This window comes from Bos grunniens, chromosome 9 (assembly GCF_055505025.1).
Source record: "Bos grunniens cultivar Pamir isolate PY7600 chromosome 9, Bosgru_T2T1.0, whole genome shotgun sequence".
Taxonomy (NCBI): Eukaryota; Metazoa; Chordata; class Mammalia; order Artiodactyla; family Bovidae; genus Bos; species Bos grunniens.
Window position 1 is genome coordinate 71738578 of NC_141173.1, and position 20911 is coordinate 71759488.

The 20911-nt window shown below is 38.6% G+C and overlaps 2 protein-coding genes and 1 pseudogene across 2 annotated transcripts; all 3 read right to left on the minus strand.

Moving 5' to 3' along the window:
* Positions 1 to 2872: 2872 nt before the first annotated feature.
* On the minus strand, positions 2873 to 3904 carry LOC147366140 (trace amine-associated receptor 7a-like). Its single transcript, XM_086316155.1, has one exon. It carries the CDS (start codon positions 3902 to 3904, stop codon positions 2873 to 2875), a length of 1032 nt encoding a protein of 343 aa, XP_086172281.1.
* Positions 3905 to 11380: 7476 nt separating this feature from the next.
* LOC147366141 (trace amine-associated receptor 6-like) lies at positions 11381 to 12544 on the minus strand. The gene has a single exon (XM_086316156.1). The coding sequence runs from the start codon at positions 12515 to 12517 to the stop codon at positions 11381 to 11383; it is 1137 nt and encodes a 378-aa protein (XP_086172282.1). The 5' UTR covers positions 12518 to 12544.
* Positions 12545 to 17631: 5087 nt separating this feature from the next.
* LOC147366142 (trace amine-associated receptor 7a-like) lies at positions 17632 to 18662 on the minus strand (annotated as a pseudogene).
* Between the last annotated feature and the right edge of the window lie 2249 nt (positions 18663 to 20911).

Here is a 20911-nt window from a genome sequence, read left to right on the forward strand (position 1 = left end):
AGAAAGCAAGGAGAGTCCAGAAAAATATCTACTTCTCCTTCATTGATTTCATGAAAGCCTTTGACTGTATGGTTCAACAAATTGTGGGAAATTATTCAAGAGATGGTAACACCTTACCACCTTACCTGTCTCCTGAAAAACCTGTGTGCAGGACAAGAAGCAACAGTTAGAACCGGACATGGAACAAAGGACTGGTTCAAAATTGGGAAAGCAGAAAGACAAAGCTGTATATTGTTACTCTGCTTATTAAACTTATAATCAGAGTACATCTGAATGTCCTGGCATGTGTACATCTGGCATATGTAAACCTGGCATGTGAAATGCCAGAATGGATGAATTGCAAACTGGAATCAAGATTGCCAAGAAAAATGTCAATAACCTCAGATATGCAATAATACCACTCTAATGGCAGAAAGTAAAGAGGAACTACAGAGCCTGTGAATGAGGGTGAAAGAGAAGAGTGAAAAGCTGGCTTACAACTCAGCATTCAGAAAACTAAAATCATGGCATCTGGTTCCATCACTTCATGGCAAATAGAATAGGAAAAAAGCCGAAGCAGTAACAGATTTTATTTCTGGCGGCGGGGATCGGAGGGGGGGGCTCCAAAATCACTGCTGACAGTAACTGCAGCCATGAAATTAAAAGACGCTTGCTCCTTGGAAGGAAAGCTATGATAAACCTAGACAGCATAATAAAAAGCAAAGACATCATTTTGCTGACAAAGGTTCATAGGGTCAAAGCTATGGTTTTCCAGTAGTCGTGTATGGATGTGACAGTTGGACCATAAAGAAGGTTGAGCACCAAAGAACTGATGCTTTCCAATTGTGGTGCTGGAGAAGACTCTTGAGAGTTCCTTGGACAGCAAGGAGATTAAACCAGTCAATCCTAAAGGAAATCAACCCTGAATATTCATTGGAAGGAACTGATGTCAAAGCTGAAGCACCAATACTCTGGTCACTTGATGGGAAGTGAAAGTCGCTCAGTCGTGTCTGACTCTTTGCAACCTCATGGACTATAGAGTCGAGGAATTCTCTAGGTCAGAATACTGGAGTGGGTAGACTTTCCCTTCTTCAGGGGATCTTCCCAAACCAGGGATCGAACCCAGATCTCCCACATCGCAGGCAGATTCTTATCCAGCTGAGCCACACCTGATGACAAGAGCCAATTCATCAGAAAAAACCTGGATGCTAGGAGAGATTAAGGGCAGGAGGAGAAGGGGGTGACAGAGACAGAGGATGAGATGGTTAGATAGCATCATAGACTCAATGAACATGAATTTGAGCAAACTCTGGAAGATAGAGAAGGACAGAAAAGACTGGTATGCTGCAGTCCATGGGGTTGTGACAAATCAAACATGACTTAGTGACTGAGCAACAACAAAGATTGTATTTTTGAAAGCAGTAAATCAAAATGATGATTTTCACTGTCAGAGCTAAAGAGTTGAGGGTAAACTAATGCTAAGCAGTCTAGGGTGCCTTTAAATCATTTGTTTCATCTTTAACCATCAAGTAAAGATGAGAGAGTTTCTCACAAGTACATTAAATCAGAAATAATACACAATCTCAGGAAAGGTTTACCAACTGATAGCATTTGTTTAATAATAATCAGAAATGATATCCCTAATATATGATTGATTTACATTAAATGAGAAATTAGAGAAATAAACAAGGGTATTTTGATATATATTCATCCCTGTCCCAATGATATGATGCTCTGATTTTTCAAACTTGATATCTGATTGCTACAAAATAAAATTAGAATAGAATCAAGAAATTTATTTTAAAAATTATTTAAAAATACAGAAATATACATTCTCTAGTCTTGGTACCAAAAACAAGTCTCCATGTCTGAAAAGTTGACCGGCTTCTATACAATGTGAATTGCTTAACTTGTTCAGTTTCAAATTTGTGGGTTATATAAAATGCATTTATCAGCCTCTGTCATCTTTTTATATCCTTCATTTCAGTTCTGTATTTTTTAGAACATATCTGTAATTTGAGCTTTCATGTATATCATTGAAAATCCTTATAACTAATCTTTGGAGCACTGCAAAAGTGAACAAAACAGAAAGCTAATTTGACATAAAGTACAATAAAAAATGACAATGTTAAAAACTCGTGCGTGCTCTAAACATATATTAATCGGCAAAATTTATAAAGTCAGCCAAAATTTTATGAGCAGACAATCACCAGGAAATAGCCCACTCAACAAATGAATGCTATTTATAACATCAATTACCTTTCCCAGGGCAAATAATTCAACAGATATTATAGTCAATACTTTTATCTCTGGGTTTATTTTACCTGACTCTGAGATCATATTTCTGGACTCACAAATCTGAACACCTGACAAGGCAGAGTCACTACTTTGCCCTCCCTGAGCCAGAATATCTCTAAGTATTCCCCAGCTACATTTACACTGTAATAGTAATTTAAAAAACATTTCAAAGGAATAAAGAGAAACTATAACCAGGGATTAAACTATTATAAAGTAATAAAAGGGAGGATTTAGAATAACAAAACATTGCAGTTTCTGTCTATACATTCTTTTACATTTTCTCAAGAATGTTACAAGGAAGGGATTAATAACTAGAGATGTACAGTTAAGATCAGAGACAAGTAGCAACCCAAGATCAATGTTAAAATATCACGTTTCTGGCTCCAAGGTCATGCTGTTTCCATAACAACCAGGTTTTTATGTTATACTGACCAAAGAATGATGAAACTGAATTTAAGTCTTCAGGTCATAATTTATTATGAAGCATAATTTATTCTTTTACTTTATAAGATCTTGCATGTATATGATTACATTTTCTACCCAATGATGTGTTTACTGTGAATCTATATTCAATTCCTCTATCTAAAATGTGGGCTTACCCAGAAAATAAATTTACTGTTGAGGAATTCTCTCTCAAGACTTTGCCTGTGACAATGAGTTTGATGGCTTTTCGAAACCAAGGATAAAAGAAAGCATAAATCAAGGGGTTCATAGCTGAGTTATAATAAGCAATCCAAACCAATATTTCATAAACATATGTGGGAGTGATGAAACCTAGGAAGGCATCAATGATGGAATCCAGGAAGTAAGGCAGCCAGGAGACCAGAAACGCTAGCACTGCCACGCCCAGTGTTCTTGCTGCCTTTCTCTCCCTCTTGGCCACTCTGTCTTGGAAGCTGTCTGAGCATCGCCCTGTCTTGTTGTTCAGACTCTCAATTTTTCTAGCCTGCTGTTTAGCAATGAGGAAAATCTTGGAGTAAAGAACTATCATCACAAGGGTGGGGATGAAAAATAATAGAAAATTCACCAATACCCAACTCTGATTCACTGCAATTTGACAGCCTCCCACACAGGTGAGAGCACTTACTAGATCCTCCAGTCCAGCTGCATTTGCTCCTGTGCCAAGAAGGGAAAAAGTATAAATAATGGGAAAGAGCCAAGAGAAGACAATGCACATGCCAGAAACAGACACAGTGAACTTTGTTGGATAGACCAGGGGGTCAGTGACGGCAATGTACCTGTCCAGAGAGATAAAGCACAAGTGGTAGATGGAAGCGTAACAGAATGACCCATTAAAACAAGAGTGGAGTTGACAGTAACTCTCCCCAAAGTACCAGCAGCTCTCCACGGACCTCACTGTGCTGAAGGGCATCACAGTCACTCCCACCAAGAAGTCTGCACAGGCCAGGGAGGTGATCAAGAAATTGGCTGGAGAATGCAGCTGCTTGAAGTGGAGAATGGAAATCATTACCAAGAGGTTTCCAAATACAGTCAGCACAGCTCCAAAGATGAACACTGTGTACAGGATGAGGCGGGGGCCTGGTGAGTAGGGGGTTTTCACACAGGATCCGTTCAGGTGCTCGTAGCAGAGCTGCACAGCTGCAGCAGAAGGAGACGCACTGCTCATGATTCTTTGATTTGATACCTGGAAACCTGTCACCCTCTGTGGCCCAGGATGTCATTCCAGTTTTCAAAATGTCCTTAAAGAGAAGATAAATACAATGTCAGCACTTGCCAGTGTATTCTGTCTTTAATTCCTTGTAAGTGCAAATCTTCACTTGCATGTTTAGAAAGTGATTCATATCCTCATGTAAAATGATCACTTCCAAATGAATAAGAAGTTAATTTTCAACATTACATAAAATGCTGTTGATTTAAATTTTGAAAAATCTTCCCTAGTTTTTCATATTAAAGGAGAGGTTGTCTTCAAGAAGCTTTTACAGGATACATGTTCGAATGCCACATTTTATTAGCGTTATTTTCCTAATTTATCAGAGCAATGATAATGACCCAAACACTCCCTCCCCTCAGGAATGTAACTAAACAATTTCAATCCCCAAAGCCCTTAAGATTGAATCCCCATAAGTTCAAGGTGCTTAGAAAGAAAAAACTAAATAACAATTATGTTTATGCTAAAATAAGTTTATGCCCTACTAATTTCCTGATGACACTTTAGCTTTGCATGGAATCGAATAGTGCCTATCCTTTAAAACCTTTGAGTGGAATTTGAAAGTCATATTATTTGCTATTATTAAATACTGCCTTTTCACTGTTTTTAGAACCTTTTATGTATATGATTTCTGTGTTGAATGTCACTACAACTCTTTCAAATAAACTCTTTATCCCTACCAGTGTTGATTTGTGTTAAAAAAGTAAATGTGTGGGCTCAGTTGCTCAGTCACGCAGTCGTGTCTGACTCTTTGTGACCACATGGGTTATAGCCCACCAAGCGCCTCTGTCTCGCCTTTTCCAGGCCAGAACACTGGAGTGGGTTGTCAATTCCTTCACCAGGGGACCTTCCCAACCCAGGGATCTAAATGTGTGTTTTATGTCTCCTGTATTGGCAGATGGATTCTTTACCACACCACACACTGAAAAGCTCAAAGAAGTTAAAGAATCATATGTTAAATACTTGAATGCTTCAGGTTTGCTTTTAAAAATTCTGACCTGGGAAAGTGGGGTAGCAGAATAGAAGGAGTTTGCCTCAGGGAACAACAAAGGAAGTGTGAGTACAAAGAAAACATCGTTTCTGCTCCTGTTGTTGTTGGAGTTGTAGTGGGAGCAGCGTGGAAGATACTTAAAAAATAAAATATTGAAAGGACTTTTGGAATGTGGATATTCCTATTATATACGCTGGATTATACCACTGACAAATTTCCTTTTTCTCTCAGCATTCTACAACAGATCTCACCTTAGTTTTTCAAAAAGTGTTTTTTGCGGCTTCCCTGATGGTTCCCTGGTAAACAATTGGCCTACCAGTGCAGGAGACACAGGTCCGATCCCTGATCGGGGAAGAGCCCATAGGCCATGGAGCTACTGAGTCCCTGCACCACAACTACTGAGCCTGTGCTCTAGAGCCCGGGAGCCGCAACCACTGAGGCCGTGTGCTGCAGCTACTGCGGCGCATGCACCACGTGCTCACAGCGAGAGAAGCCGCGGTGATGAGAAGGCTGTGCCCTGCAGCTAGAGAACAGCCCCTGCTGCTGCTGCTGCTAAGTCACTTCAGTCGTGGGCTGCCATCTATGAGTCACACAGAGTCGGACACGACTGAAGCGACTAGGCGGCAGCAGCAGCAACTGGAGAAAAGCCTGCGCAGCAACGAAGACCCAGCACAGCCATAAACTGAACAAATAAAATTATTATTTTTTTGTGGGTACCATTTTTAATTTTTTAATTTTTTTTTTACTTTACAATATTGTATTGGTTCTGCCAAACATCAATATGAATCCACCACGGGTGTACACATGTTCCCCATCCTGAACCCCCCTCCCACCTCGCTCCCTGTACCATCCTTCCAAGTCATCCCAGTTCACCAGCCCCAAGCATCTTGTATTGAACCTGGACTGGTGATTTGTTTCTTATATGATATTATACATGTTTCTGTGCCATTCCCCCAAATCTTCCCACCCTCTCCCTCTCCCACAGAGTCCATAAGACTGTTCTATACATCAGTGTCTCTTTTGCTGTCTCGTACACCGGGTTATTGTTACCATCTTTCTAAATTCCATATATATGCGTTAGTATACTGTATTGGTGTTTTTCTTTCTGGCTTACTTCACTCTGTATAATAGGCTCCAGTTTCATCCACCTCATTAGAACTGATTCAAATGTATTCTTTTAATGGCTGAGTAATACTCCATTGTGTATATGTACCACAGCTTTCTTATCCATTCATCTGCTGATGGGCATCTAGGTTGCTTCCATGTCCTGGCTATTATAAACAGTGCTGCGATGAACATTGGGGTACACGTGTTTCTTTCAGTTCTGGTTTCCTTGGTGTGTATGCCCAGCGGTATTTAAAAAGTGTTTTCTGAGGAATGACTTCTATGTTTAAAAATCATTTTTTTCATATTGAGGCATAAAATAAATTTGAAAAGTTTACATTTTCAGCACACACGGACTGATGACATGATAAATGTATCCACCCTTATATTCAGCACCACAACCAAGGTAGAAAGCAACACCCTGGCAATTCTCCTCAGGCCCTTTTATAGTTAATCTCACCCCACATTTCCTAGGGAAAACGCTGATCTCCATTCTATGGCTAGAGATTAATTTTCAAGGCCTAAAAATCTTTTATGAAAAGCGTCACAATGTTTGTCCTCTTTGATGTCTGGCTTATTTCACTCAGGTCAATGTCTGTGAGTTTCATCCATGTCTGAGTACATTTTCAGGTCATTCCTTATCGTTGCTAAATGTAATTCCATTGTCTGAATATACCACAATTATTTTATCCATATTTTGTTGTTGTCCAGTTGCTCAGTCATGTCTGATCAGTTAATAAATATTCAGACTGTTCAGCTTGGGGTTGTCATATTGGGAAGTGTAGGTTTAACTCTGCAAGAAAGTATACACTTTCTTCTAAAGTAACTGGACCATTTTATACTCCCACCAGCAACCTATGAGTGTTCCAGTTTGCTCCAAATCTTTCTTTCCTCCTGGTGGATTGTCTATCGACTTAAAAGATGTTGGAATAAATCAAAGCTTATCCATCATATTTTATCTTACTTCTCTAACTCCACGTGAGAGGCCAACCTGTGAACAAGTAATGACAACTCAATGTGGTGACGGCTCGGATACACAGAGTGCAGTGGAGGTCACCGCAATGAAGCAAGGGAACCATATCCACAGGCAAAGTTACCAAGCAGGTAACTATAAAGATAGGTTGAGAGGGTCAAGGAGATATTTAAGGTAAAAACAGAGAAGGGTTTCCCAGCGCAAGAGGGCAGTGTGTTTTGAGGCTCCGAGATGGGGGTTGGACGCACTCGCAGGGCTGAGAGCAGCTGTAGCGCAGGCGCAGTGTGGGGAGCGGCATGAGCTCAAGGAGACCTGTGCACAACCTGACCCCACCCCCCTCATTTTGCCAAGTTGTTTGGATTTCTGTGGAGGTCAGAGGTTAGGAGGGGAGAGGACATGAAATACCTGTGGTAACAGATACAAATCTTCGTTTCACCTGCTCAGGGATGCTAGATAGGATTTATTTTTCTGCAGTACTCTTAAATCTACTTAGAGTCTCACATTGCACCAGATACAAGAATAATACCTCAGTAAGTATAGGGATTGTGACCTTATCCCCACAGTGTCATCCGTCTTCAGAGAGCTTGGTCTCACATTAGTATCTGTGGGTGTTCTTTGAGGTCTGTCTTCTGAGGAATGCATTTTCCTGACCTAAGGGACAGACTTATAATCTTTCCTGGTGGCTCTGTCCATGGAATTTTCCAGGCAAGAGTACTGGAGTGGGTTGCCATTTCCTTCTCCAGGGGATCTTCCTGACCCAGGGATCGAACCCGGGTCTCCCGCATTGCAGGCAGACACTTTACCAAAGAATTCGCCTGCCAATGCAAGGGATGCGGGTTGATCCCTGGGTCAGGAAGATTCCTTGGAGAAGGAAATGGTAACCCACGCCAGTATTCTTGCCTGGGAAATCCCAGGTACTCTAGCCCGCCATGCTCCTCTGTCCACGGGGTCACAAAAGAAAAGACAAGACTTCGTGACTAACAACAAGGGGCAGACCGGGCAACATTCCCCTTCTAGAGGGGAAATGCTCCTTCCAGCCTCGCTGGGAGGTGAAGTCTCTTCTTAGAATATGTGCGTCTACTCAACACATCTACTGTTTATCACTTTTCAAGAAATGACATGAAGAGTAGAAATAAAGCACAAGTGGAACGTTTAACCATGACTCTTGATACCTTCCATCGCTCCTAAAGACAGCGCATAATTAATATAGACCAGAAGAGTTGGAGCATGTTAAAGATCTGCTGAAAGAAAACCATAAAAATACTTACAAATATTAAGATATAATTCCTTAGATATTTATCTATATAAGGTGCAGTTTCTAAAATATACTAATGTACCTATGTCATAGTTTCATTAGATAAGACAAAAATATACCAAAGATATATTCTCAAAAGATATTCTTCCCCTGCCAAATAAAACAAGCAAGCACACAGATAAAGCTAATGATGCTTAGATAAAAATAAAGGTGGTATTATTAATATCAATTTTAACCTATGTATTTCAATCACAAACATTAAAATGGTAAAGCTAAATTACAAAGTAAGTCCCCCTCCCCAAACACAGACACAGTCTTTTATACATAAAATTACATTTTGTAAAAGTGTAATATGGGGACCTAGTCCATATATTGTTTTACAATCTAGGTCAGATTTTTTTGCTTCTGTTTTCTTTTGATTTTAGTGAAAAAAATATATTGTGGTTGTCTTACCTTGTTAACTGTTACAAGGCATTTGTTCTTTTAAATGGTTTTATAATGTTCCATTTCAAAAGTAGAACATAATTGATTTAATTTACACCATATCAATCCTAGTTTATTTCCATCTATAATTGAGAGATATACAATGAATGTCCTTGTCATGTTTCCTTCCTTGCCTGACTCTATCTTCTTAGGCTTGCTTGGCAGAAATGGAACTACAGAGTCAAGTGATATGTGATTTGAAATTTTATATAAATGTCTTCATTTTCCTCTAAGACAAGAGATATTAAATTGTGTTTTTCCTATATGAACATGCCCAACTCTCAGCAGTGTGCTCAACTTCTCAGAATCTAATTAATCTGATATTAATGATCCTTTCAATGCTGTCCTTCCAATTTGAGATATGAAACTTTATTACATTTTAACTAACTTTTAAAATTATTTGTACATTGGACATTTTAATGTATTTATTACCATATCTCTGTAAAATTTCCTGTTTATTTGTTTAGTGGGACATTTGTCTCTGTCTTTCTATTGTGTAAATTGCTTTTACATTTTAAAATCTACTAATTCTTCATCCTACATGCTACCAATAGTTTTTCTAAGTTTGTCTGTTTTCCTTAACATGGTGTTGTTTTTCTTTGAAGTTTAAAAATTAAGTGCCTGAATCCATATGGATTTTCTGTCATGATTCCACCAATAAAGTTAAAAAAATATATATGTTTTCTTCTGGTTTTTTAACATCGGGAAGAAATCAGTTTTGATTTTGTGAAATACATGAAGCAAGATCCTTAAGAATCTTTCAAAAAGTTTTATACAACAACATTTCTAAATTACACATTTTTCCAATAACATATATAATACTGGTATTTTTTTTTATCATAAACAGTATATAAGCTCCAAATAGTACCTGTAGAAGGAAAAATAACCAACAATTGCTCTCCATCATCAGCTGGAAGGTAAAACAACAAACTTCATGAAATGAGAAAACAGTTACATAAAGGGATGCAACTATGATAGAAACTGGGCTTCCATTTGGCTAACAGTTATTCCTACATTTACAAAATGTCTCCTAAAAAAATAAAACATGAATCTCATCCTGAGTCTGAAATGGCTGATGGATACGTCTCAGAGACCTTTAGGAGCTCTAGAAGACTGGACCTCAAGAATCAATTTGCTCAAAATAAATGCGAACGGAGTCCACAGAACAACCTGACATTAACAGGGAACAGAGAAGGAAGAAATGTGAAAATGAAAAAAAGTTAGGTGGTAGGAAAGGTAAAACAGCAACAGGCTTGAAAGAAGAAAATAACAACTGACAGAGCAGGCTGGTGTAAAGATTTGAGGAAACTAGAAATTACGGCCACTGTGTGGACCACTACTAGATAACAGGGTTCTATCAAATGCTCAAAGGATGCTCACTTTTCAAAATACGTAAACGTTTAAAAGTGAAGCTGCCAAAGTTGAGGTACCATGTCTCCTCCTCAACTGAATGATCTTTGTCAAGTCTATATTTCATGCAATAATCACTACAGAAATTTCCAATATATCACCAAATCAACTTAAAATTTTTCAAATCATTGATACGAAATTTAGGCTTTAGAAGTTAGTTTTATAATTCATAAACTGTCTTTTAATATTGCCAGTTTAATAGGGTTTATTGCTCTCCCAAACCGATGGTAAATGAAGCATAAATCAAATGATTTAGGGCAATTTGCAATAACTGAACCAACAAAGTATCTCATAAGCATATGAAGTGTGATAAAACTTAAAGAAGAATCAATGAATGAATGAATCAGATACATCGAGTAATCATGAGACCAAAAGTGCTACATTGTGAAGCCCAGGGTTTTAACTGCTTTTCTCTGTCTCTTAGCCACTCTGATCTTGCGAGTCCCTGGTAACAAATTTATTTTCTAGTAATATTTTCCATCTTTTTAGTCTGCTTTCTAACCATAAGAACAATATTTCTGTACAGTAGGATCTTAACAAAGCCAGGTGTGAAAAATAATAGAAATCCTATCAATATCCAAAACTGATTTAAATAGGTTGAAAATCACTTATTATGCAGAGAGCACTTACTAATCCCTCCATCCCATCATCTCTGACATCTGTGTACAGCTTGGCACCACTGTAGGCCAGGGGCAGGATGGAGAAGATGCTGAAGCCAATTCCTGACACAGACACCATGCAGACTTAAACATAATACTTTTAACTGCATCCCCAAAAAAATTCCCTGGGAAAATAATCAAAGCAAGAAAAGCAGCAAACTGGAGAAAGTTAATCACAGAGAAATTTTTGATAAATTGGGAAAGAGTAGATCAGTTTGTAAGGAAAAAAAGAAAGAAAATAAAAAGCAACAGACCTGTTTACAGGTTACAAAGGGAAGAGTCAATGGAATAAGAGAGAAAAGGTGGGGAATGACTGCAGGGAACAGGAAATGGTGCGTTCTACAGCAGTTAACAATAATGGGCTTAACATTTATTAGTCAAATAAATAATTTTGAAGAAGCAAAAGGGAAATGCACATCCTAATAGACTGAGACATTGATTTATCCAATTAAACTGGAAAAGCAATTTGTTTTCTCTGTAGTAACAATCTTACTTGATTTTTTAAAATTCATTCATTTTTAAAATGTGAAGATACCTTCAACTTCCTCAACCCAATGGCTTACATTTGTTCAGAGAATAAATTCATGCTTGCAGAACCATTCTTGAAAACCCCACCACTCACAATGACTTTGATGGCTTTCCTAAACCAAGGGTAAAATAAAGCATAGATCAAGGGGTTCATGGCTGAGTTATAATAAGTACACCAACAGCAAATCTCATAAATATAGGCCGGGGTTATGAAGCCCATAAAGGCATCAATTAATGAGTCAATACTGTATGGTAACCACGAAATCATAAATGCTATGACTGTGATACCCAGGGTTTTAGCTGCTTTCCTCTCTCTCTTGGCTACTCTGGATTTATAACTGTCTGATGATGACTCTCTTTTACTACTGATATTTTCAATCTTTTTAGCCTGTTGTCTGGCCACTAGGAAAATATTACAATAGAGAATTAGCATAACAAAGGTAGGTATAAAGAAGGATAGAAAATGTACCAACACCCAGTTTTGATTTATAACTATCTGACAGCCTCCTACACAGTTGAGGGCACTAGACAATTCCTCTAGCCCATTCTCATTGGCACCTGTGTAGAACACGGCACCACTGTAAGTAATGGGTAGGATCCAGGAGATGCTGATGCATATGCATGACACAGACACTGTGAACTTGGTGGGATAGACCAGAGGGTCAGTAACAGCAATGTACCTGTCGATGGAGATGAAGGACAGGTGGTAGAGAGAGGAGTAACAAAATGCCACATCACAGCATGTGTGCAAAGCACAGAAACTTTGCCCAAAGTACCAGCAGCTCTCCACAGACCTGACCATGCTGAAGGGCATCACAGTCACTCCTACTAGAAAGTCTGTACAGGCCAGAGAGGCGATGAGAAAATTGGTTGGTGAGTGCAGCTGCTTGAAATGAAGGATGGCAGTCATCACCAGGAGGTTTCCTAACACGGCCAGGACAGCCCCAAAGCCATACACCGTGTACAGAATCACCTGGGATGTGGGCAAGAAGGGGGTTTTCACACAGGATCCATTCAGGTGCTCATAGCAGAGCTGCACAGCTGCAGTGGGGGATGAGTTGCTGCTCATGATCTGTCCTTTACATTCAGAGAATTCTGTCCTTGATTTCCACGGACTTTCAATGCTTCTGGAGGAAATCATACATACAGTAGGATTATTATCAGACATTAGTAGTATTGTTTTTTCAATTTTCCTTTTTTATCATAAATCTTAAATAAGTTCAGTAACAGAATAAAATGCAAAAAATTTACATTGGACAAAGTCACTGGGAATGAATTTCAACTAACTAAAGCTTAGATCCTTGAATTTGATGAAATTCCCTTTTGGTCCTAAATATCTTTAAAAATTTTTTACCTTCAGAGTTCCTCTTTGCAACAGGCACTGATATGGGAAGTAATTATAACATTACCTCCTGTTAGGTTTATCTGCCTTACCGCCTAAAGCATACAGCCCTTCCAGATATATAAATGCCATCAATAGGAAAATCCCTAGCTGGAGTCCCTGTAGTGCAAGGTGTGAACTTAGAAGTTTATTTTCAGTAGTGAGTATTAAGAAAGCTATTGTACAAACAACTGTTTTAATTAGGTCATTATGTTTCTTGAACTCAAGATTTTTTTTCTTCTCACCCTTGGGACTTTTCCCCTATTTTTAGTCCTGCTGTGAGCACCTTATTGGATTTTTGTTACAGAGGTATCATAAGGTACAGGCACTGCGAGTCGACTTAGCCTTGCTCTCCCAATAAGGATTAATTTTTGCCTGTGCACTGGCTACTAACAAACAGAAAAGGTAGCATACAGCGTGAGCAACTTGACTTGGATGAATTACATTTCAGGAAAACATTAAAAAACACACCAGGGTACTTAGACATGTCCACATTTCTGAACTACTACGACTGTCAGTGCTCTTAGAGAAAAGATGTGTTCTCTTCTCAAGACATCATCGGAAGTGGATCTGTAATGTCTCCTCATCCACGTGAGAAGTCCACCCATGAACCCTCCGAATGATTCACATTCGTTTGTGAATCCAAGTGATTTCTGTCCCTTGTGCTAAAAAATGTCAACTAAGGAATAATGAACAGAAAACGGAAACATAGCAATACATTTCTTGGTAATTTCCCACCCTTGGAATGTCGGGACAGAGCAGAGCAAAAGAAAGTATTATCCAGCCTTCTTCAAGCAGGATTCCAGACTCGATCATATGATACTTTTTTTTTCCCCTAGAATCATGGTTCTAAGTAAGGCAGATCCACTGATATATTGGGTTCAGACAGTAAAGAATCCATACGCAATGTGGGAGACCTGGGTTCAGTCCCAGGGTTGGGAAGATCCCCTGGAGAAGGAAATGGCTACCCACTCCAGTATTCTGGCCTGGAGAATTCCATGGACAGAGGAGCCACTGATTTTGAAGATATATCTGGACTGTAGGGCCACTGATTTTGAATATATATCTGGACTTGTTCTTTTGAATTGTGCCATAGAAATTATTATTAATTCATCTGGCCATCTGACTCCTAATCACACACACACACAAAATATTCTTAATGATCTCTAAGATTCTTCCTAATGTATTCTGAGAGTTTGATTTTGTAAAATAATCAACTACTTAAATTGACAAGGGTGTAGGCTAGGCTTTCTCATGGAGAAGGCAATGGCAACCCACTCCAGTACTCTTGCCTGGAAATACCATGGACGGAGGAGCCTGGTAGGCTGTAGTCCATGGGGACGCAAAGAGTCGGACATGACTGAGTGACTTCACTTTCACTTTTAACCTTCATGCATTGGAGAAGGCAATGGCAACCCACTCCAGTTCTCTTACTTGGAAAATGCCAAGGACAGCGGAGCCTGGTGGGCTGCTGTCTCTGGGGTCGCACAGAGTCAGCCACGACTGAAGTGACTTAGCAGCAGCAGCAGCAGCAGCAGCAGGCTTTCTCAGCTTCAGCACTATTGACATTTGAGTTCTGATAAGTTTTGATGTGGGATCTGTCCTGTACATCGAAGGACATCTAGCAGCATCCCTGTTACTAGATGCCAGTAAAATCCCCTTAATTGTGAAAGCCAAAAATATCTCCAGACACTGAGAAGTGTCCTCTGAGGGGCAAATGTATCAGAGAGGGAATGAGTGAAATGAGCACAGTCGTGTCTGACTCTTGGCAACACCATGGACACCTCTGTCCATGCCAGGCTCCTCTATCCATGGAATTCTCCAGGCCAGAATACTGGAGTGGGTAGCCGTTTCCTTCTCCAGGGGATCTTCCCAACCCTGGGATTGAACCCAGTTCTTCCTCATTGCAGATGGATTCTTTACTGTCTGAACCCAATATATCAGTGGATCTGCCTTACTTAGAACCATGATTCTAGGCAAAAAAAAAAGTATCATATGATCACAAGTATTACAAGTATCATTTGTCATTTGGGGTCCAGAAATAACTTTATCTCCCTCAATTATTTTAAATTTATTCAATAATTAATTCTTTAATCCAAGGCATATTTACTGAGTGCCAAGAGCTGGGTACAAAGAAATGAACAAAACAAATATGACCCCTTTCTTTATGACACTTTCTGTCTTAAAAGGAGGATAAACCTTCAACAAGTAAGCAGATAAATGGATGTATGAATAAAAATTGTGAGAAGTATTACAAAGGTGAAAGACAGTATTGTGTGAGAGAGTAGTGACCACCTAGACAGGCAGGTGGAGACAGTAAAGTTCCTACCAACAGAGTAAACCCAAAATGCTGCTGCAATATTATAGACTTTTAATGTAATATATGGGCTTCCTTGGTGGCTCAGTGGAAAAGAATCTGCCTGCTAATGCAGGAGATGCGGGTTCTATCTCTGGGATAGGAAGATCCCCTGGAGAAAGAATTGGCAACCCACTCCAGTGTTCTTACCTGAGAAATCCCTTAGACAGAGGAGCCTGGTGGGCTATAGTGCATGCGGTTGTAAAAATGTCGGACACAACTTACAACTAAAAACAACAACAGCAAGTAGAATATATACTCAGAGAAAGAAAATAGGAAATGAGTGAAACTATAGTTGGAGATTTCAGACCTTTTTTTAGCATAGAGAAACTTAATGAGAAAGAAATATTACACCAAAAGAATAGAAAGAGGGAAAGAGGGAGAGAGAGAAGTCTGGCCGTGGTCAGAAGCAGGATGGGGTGGGAGACCTGAAGCTTCTTCTGTGTAAAACCTGGACAGACCCCTAGATCTCCATAAAGTGAGGAGCTAGATTCCTCTCAAAGTAAAGCACACTTTTCTTTTATGAAATTATTGCAAAGTATATATGATTGTCCTTGCTGCTGTTGTGGCTTTTTGCGATGTCCTTGGTTGGCAGGGTTAACACTCAGAAATTATCTGGGGGTTCCTTGAATTTTTCACCATCTTTATTATTTCTGAACCCCATGTTTCTAAGAACCACCATCCTGACACATTAGTCTTTTTAATAGTAAAAGTGGTATTTTATAAAGTTACAGACACAGAAAACAACTTTTAATACCAGGATATAAGTGGTGGAGGGATAAACTGAGATTGACATACACACAATTTCTATATATAAAATGGACTTCCCAGATGGCTCAGTGGTAAAGAATCTGCCTGCCAATGTGACTGAACAACAAAACGGGCAGAGAGTATGTTACGCTTAAATTTTCTTCTCCTGCCTTGAAACATAAACTGCATTCCATCAGTAGCTTGCAAAACAAGATTATATAGGAAAATTACTATATTGAAACCACAGAAATCAAAATAAATTCATTACACTGTGTTAGAACTGAAAAATTGTGTATAAACTGATACCATGCAGGCTAGGGTGCCTTTAATTATCTGTAAAATCAGATAGAAATGGTATGCTCAGTCACTAAGTCGTGTCCAACCCTTTGTGACCCCAAGGAGCCCGCCAGGGTCCTCTGTCCATGGTATTTCCTAGGCAAGAATACTGGAGTGGGTTGCCATCTCCTTCTCCAGAAACAGTATAATTAGGAATAATACACTATTTCTAGAAATGTTTACCAATTCAAAGTATTTGTGTAATGGTAGTCAGAAATAATGTGCTAATAGGTAATGTTGATTTACATCAAGCTAGAAATTTTTAAAATAGAGCAAGAATACTTTGATGTATATTCTCTCCTGCCCCAAAGATATCATAATCTGATTTTAAAGTCTTGATGTCTAATTGACACACAGAACCCTCCAGTCTTAGTATCAAGAATAATTCTCTGAAATAATTGGCTTGATTTATCCACTGTTAATTGCAGAACTAATTCATTTCTTTTTTTTTTTTTGCCTTAGAACTGAGTTTGTGGGACATAAGAAAATGCCTTTCACAGCCTCTGTCTTGGCTTCATTCTATGCCCTTCACTTCAGTTTTCTTTCTTCTTTTGAGCACACTTTTAAGCTATGCTTTCAAGTGTATCCTCAAAATCCACTGTAAATTACTTTTAGAACACTGTACAACTAAATGAATATGGAATAAATTAATCCAAAAATAAAATAACATAATGAATGACAGTCTTAAAACCCTGCTTTAAACATCTGCTAACTGGCTCTAAACTCTAATATAATTTTATGAGCAGACTTAATAATAAGGAAGAAGCTCACTGAATAAATAAATGCTATGATGCAAATTATCTTTCCCATTGTGCACAACTGAGTTGATGTTATAGTTAACAGAGTGATCACTTGATTTGTATTCCCTGATCTGAAACCACAGTGTGGGAATCACAAATCTCAACACCGAACAGTGCAAACACACTGCTTTGCCCTCCCCGAGCAAGGAGGCGCCCCATCACTAAGTGGTTGTATTTACATTTTAATAGAAAAACTATACAAAGGAAGAAACAGAAGATTTAGGCAGAGATTGAACTAATACAAGGTAATTGAAAGAAGGATTTATATTAACAAATGTATATTAGGTCCTTCACTTGTATTCTCCTAAATTTGGTCATGACTACTACAACGGAGAGGTTATTCTCCAGAGAAATACCATGAATTTCAGAAAGAGCCAAGCCACCCAAGATCACCTAAGATCACCCAAGTGTTCAACAGCAGAATGAAAATTGCCATCCAGGCATTTCTGGCTCCAAAGCTGTGCTGTCCCCATTACAAATAGGTTTTGATGTTATATTTACCAAAGAATTATGAACTTAAATTTAAGCATTTGGGTCAGGGTTGAACTACAGTTAAGTTATTTTACATAACAAAAATTGCACTTTTACAATCAACTTTTTCTCCTCATTATCTGTCTAATGTGAGTCTATTTTCAGTTTTCCCAAACTAAGACCAGAACCTACTCAGAAAACAAATGTATTGTTGAGGAATTCTCTCTCAAGACTTTGCCTGTGACAATGAGTTTGATGGCTTTTCGAAACCAAGGATAAAAGAAAGCATAAATCAAGGGGTTCATAGCTGAGTTATAATAAGCAATCCAAACCAGTATTTCATAAACATATGTGGGAGTGATGAAACCTAGGAAGGCATCAATGATGGAATCCAGGAAGTAAGGCAGCCAGGAGACCAGAAACGCTAGCACTGCCACGCCCAGTGTTCTTGCTGCCTTTCTCTCCCTTTTGGCCACTCTGTCTTGGTAGCTTTCTGAGCATCGCCCAGGCTTATTGCTCAGACTCTCCAATTTTCTAGCCTGTTGTTTAGCAATGAGGAAATTTTGGAGTAAAGAACTATCATCGCAAGGGTGGGGATGAAAAATAATAGAAAATTCACCAATACCCAACTCTGATTCACTGCAATTTGACAACCTCCCACACAGGTGAGAGCACTTACTAGATCCTCCAGTCCAGCTGCATTCACTCCTGTGCCAAGAAGGGAAAAAGTATAAATAATGGGAAAGAGCCAAGAGAAGACAATACACATGGCAGAAATAGACACAGTGAACTTTGTTGGATAAACCAGGGGGTCAGTGACGGCAATGTACCTGTCCAGAGAGATAAAGCACAAGTGGTAGATGGAAGCGTAACAGAATGAGCCTTCAAAACAAGAGTGGAGTTGACAGTAACGCTGCCCAAAGTACCAGCAGCTCTCCATGGACCTCACTGTGCTGAAGGGCATCACAGTCACTCCCACCAAGAAGTCTGCACAGGCCAGGGAGGTGATCAACAAATTGGCTGGAGAATGCAGCTGCTTGAAGTGCAGAATGGAAATCATTACCAAGAGGTTTCCAAATACAGTCCGCACAGCTCCAAAGATGAACACTGTGTACAGAATGAGGTGGGGACCTGGTGAGTAGGGGGTTTTCACACAGGATCCGTTCAGGTGCTCGTAGCAGAGCTGCACAACTGCAGCAGAAGGAGACGCACTGCTCATGATTCTTTGATTTGATACCTGGAAACCTGTCACCCTCTGTGGCTCAGGATGTCACTCCAGTTTTCAAAGTCCTTAAAAAAAATAAATACATACAATATGTTAGTAATTGCCAGCATATTCTGTCTCCATTTCTTTGTAAGTGCCAATCTTTATTTTCTTTTTTAGAAATATATTTGTTTGCTGTGTTGCATCTTAGTTGCATCACGTGGGATCTTCTGTTGCATGGCAGGGACTCTCTAGTTGCTGCTTGTGGACTCAGTACTTACAGTGTGTGGGTTTAGTTGCCCTGCAGCATGTGGGATCTTAATTCTCCCACCAGGGATCAAACCCGTATTGCCTGCATTGCAAGACAGGTTTTTAAACACTGGACCACTACGGAAGTCCCCAAATCCTTACTTTCCTGTTTAGAAAGTGATTCATGTCTTGTAAAATAATTCACTTACAAATGCATTAACAGTTAACTTAAATCATTAAATTATTTAAGTTAAAAAAATGTATTCCTTTGCATTACCTGGTACTTCATGTCTGAGAAGTGCTGGTCTTCAAGAAGCTGTTATATGATGCTTGTTCAAGTGCTACATTTTATAGGACCCTTTTCCTAATTTATCAGAGCAATGATAATGCCCCAAACACTCTATCCCCTCAGGAAAGGAGCCAAATGATTCCAATACCCAAAACACTTAAGATTGTATCCCCATAGTGGAAGGTGTAGAAAGAAAGGAAATTTTAAATCATGATTGTGTTTATGCTAAAAATAATTTTATGCCCTACTAATTTTCTGATGACATTTGACCTTCTCATGAAATAGAAATGGGAATAGTCTCCTTAAAAACTTGCTCAAGATTTGAAAGCCATATTGTTTATTCTTACTAATTATGGTGACTCAATTTTCATTTTGTAAGGACCACTGGTTGTTGATTCCCGTTTGTCACTAGAAGTCTTTCAGAGAAGTTGTTAAGCTCTTACAGTTCTAGTTTGGGTGAAGAGATTAAATACAGAATTATATTAAAATCTAGACTGTTTCAGGTTTAGTTTTAATAATCCTGATTTGGAAAACTGAACGTGGAGAATCCAAAACGTTTCCTCATAGAAATACATGAAGGAAGAGTAAGTGCATCTTAAAAGCAGTTCATGCAAAGGTTTTTATTTTGGAGAGGGAGGAATTTTGTTGTTTCTAAATGGGAACTGTTGGGGATATATTAAAGAAAATAATATTAAAAATGTATTTTGGGAATGTGAATATTCCTATATTATACTATGAATTTTACCATTGACAAATTCTCCTCTTAGAGCTCTAGAACAGAACTCAACTTAGACTTGAAAAAAATTTTTTCTGATGAGTGGCTTCTGGTCATTTTACAAAATCAGCTTTCTAAATCTGAGGTGTAGTTTATATTTGAAATTTTCACACTTTTAAAGTGAACAGGTTGTGGAATTATGGTAACTGTATCCACCCATGTAACCACCCCTGCAATCAAGGTAGAGAATAGACTGTTTCCAACACCTCAGTTCAGTGTCTGTGCAATATTCATCCATTTATTTGGTATATAAGGAATGCATTCCCAGTTATTTGCTAAGGAGTGATCTATTGTAGGAACATACCACAATTGTTTTATTCGTATATATTTTGATATTCATTTGGACTCTTGTTCACATTAGGGCTGTTATTAGGTGTTGCTAAGAACACTCATATATAATTGTCTGCATAGACATGTGTTTCATTTCTTTTGGGTAAATTGCTGGCCCTAATGGAAAATATATGTTTAACTGTACAAGAAAATACAAACTATCTTCTAAAGTAACTGTAGCATTTTATACTCCCACCAGCAATTTATGAGTGTTCTAAATGCTTCAAGTCTTCTTCAACACTTGCTATTTACATGTTTTTAAATTTAACCATTCTAGATGGTGTATAGTCACATCTCATGCTTTTAATCTAATGAATGGTGGTATTGAAAACCTGTTCATGTTATTATTGACCATTAATGTATCCACTTTTGGTGACATGTCCATTAAAAATTTTGCCCATTTTTTACTTGAGTTCTAAAATTTCTTATTATTGAGTTTACTGGGTACCAGTTCCTTTGGCATATATCTTCTGAATATTTGACTGAATATTTGACTTTAGTTTCCTGAATAGTTTCCTGAGAATGTCTTTTAAAGAATAAAAGGTTTTATTTTTAATGAAGTCCAACTTACTATTTTTCTAATGGCTAGTGTTTTGTTTTTTTTTCCCTTGCCTAAGAAAA

Bases quoted from the DNA above. Each gene is read 5' to 3' on its own strand.
- LOC147366140 (XM_086316155.1), bottom strand. From the start codon at position 3,904: ATGAGCAGTGCGTCTCCTTCTGCTGCAGCTGTGCAGCTCTGCTACGAG.
- LOC147366141 (XM_086316156.1), bottom strand. From the start codon at position 12,517: ATGTCTGATAATAATCCTACTGTATGTATGATTTCCTCCAGAAGCATT.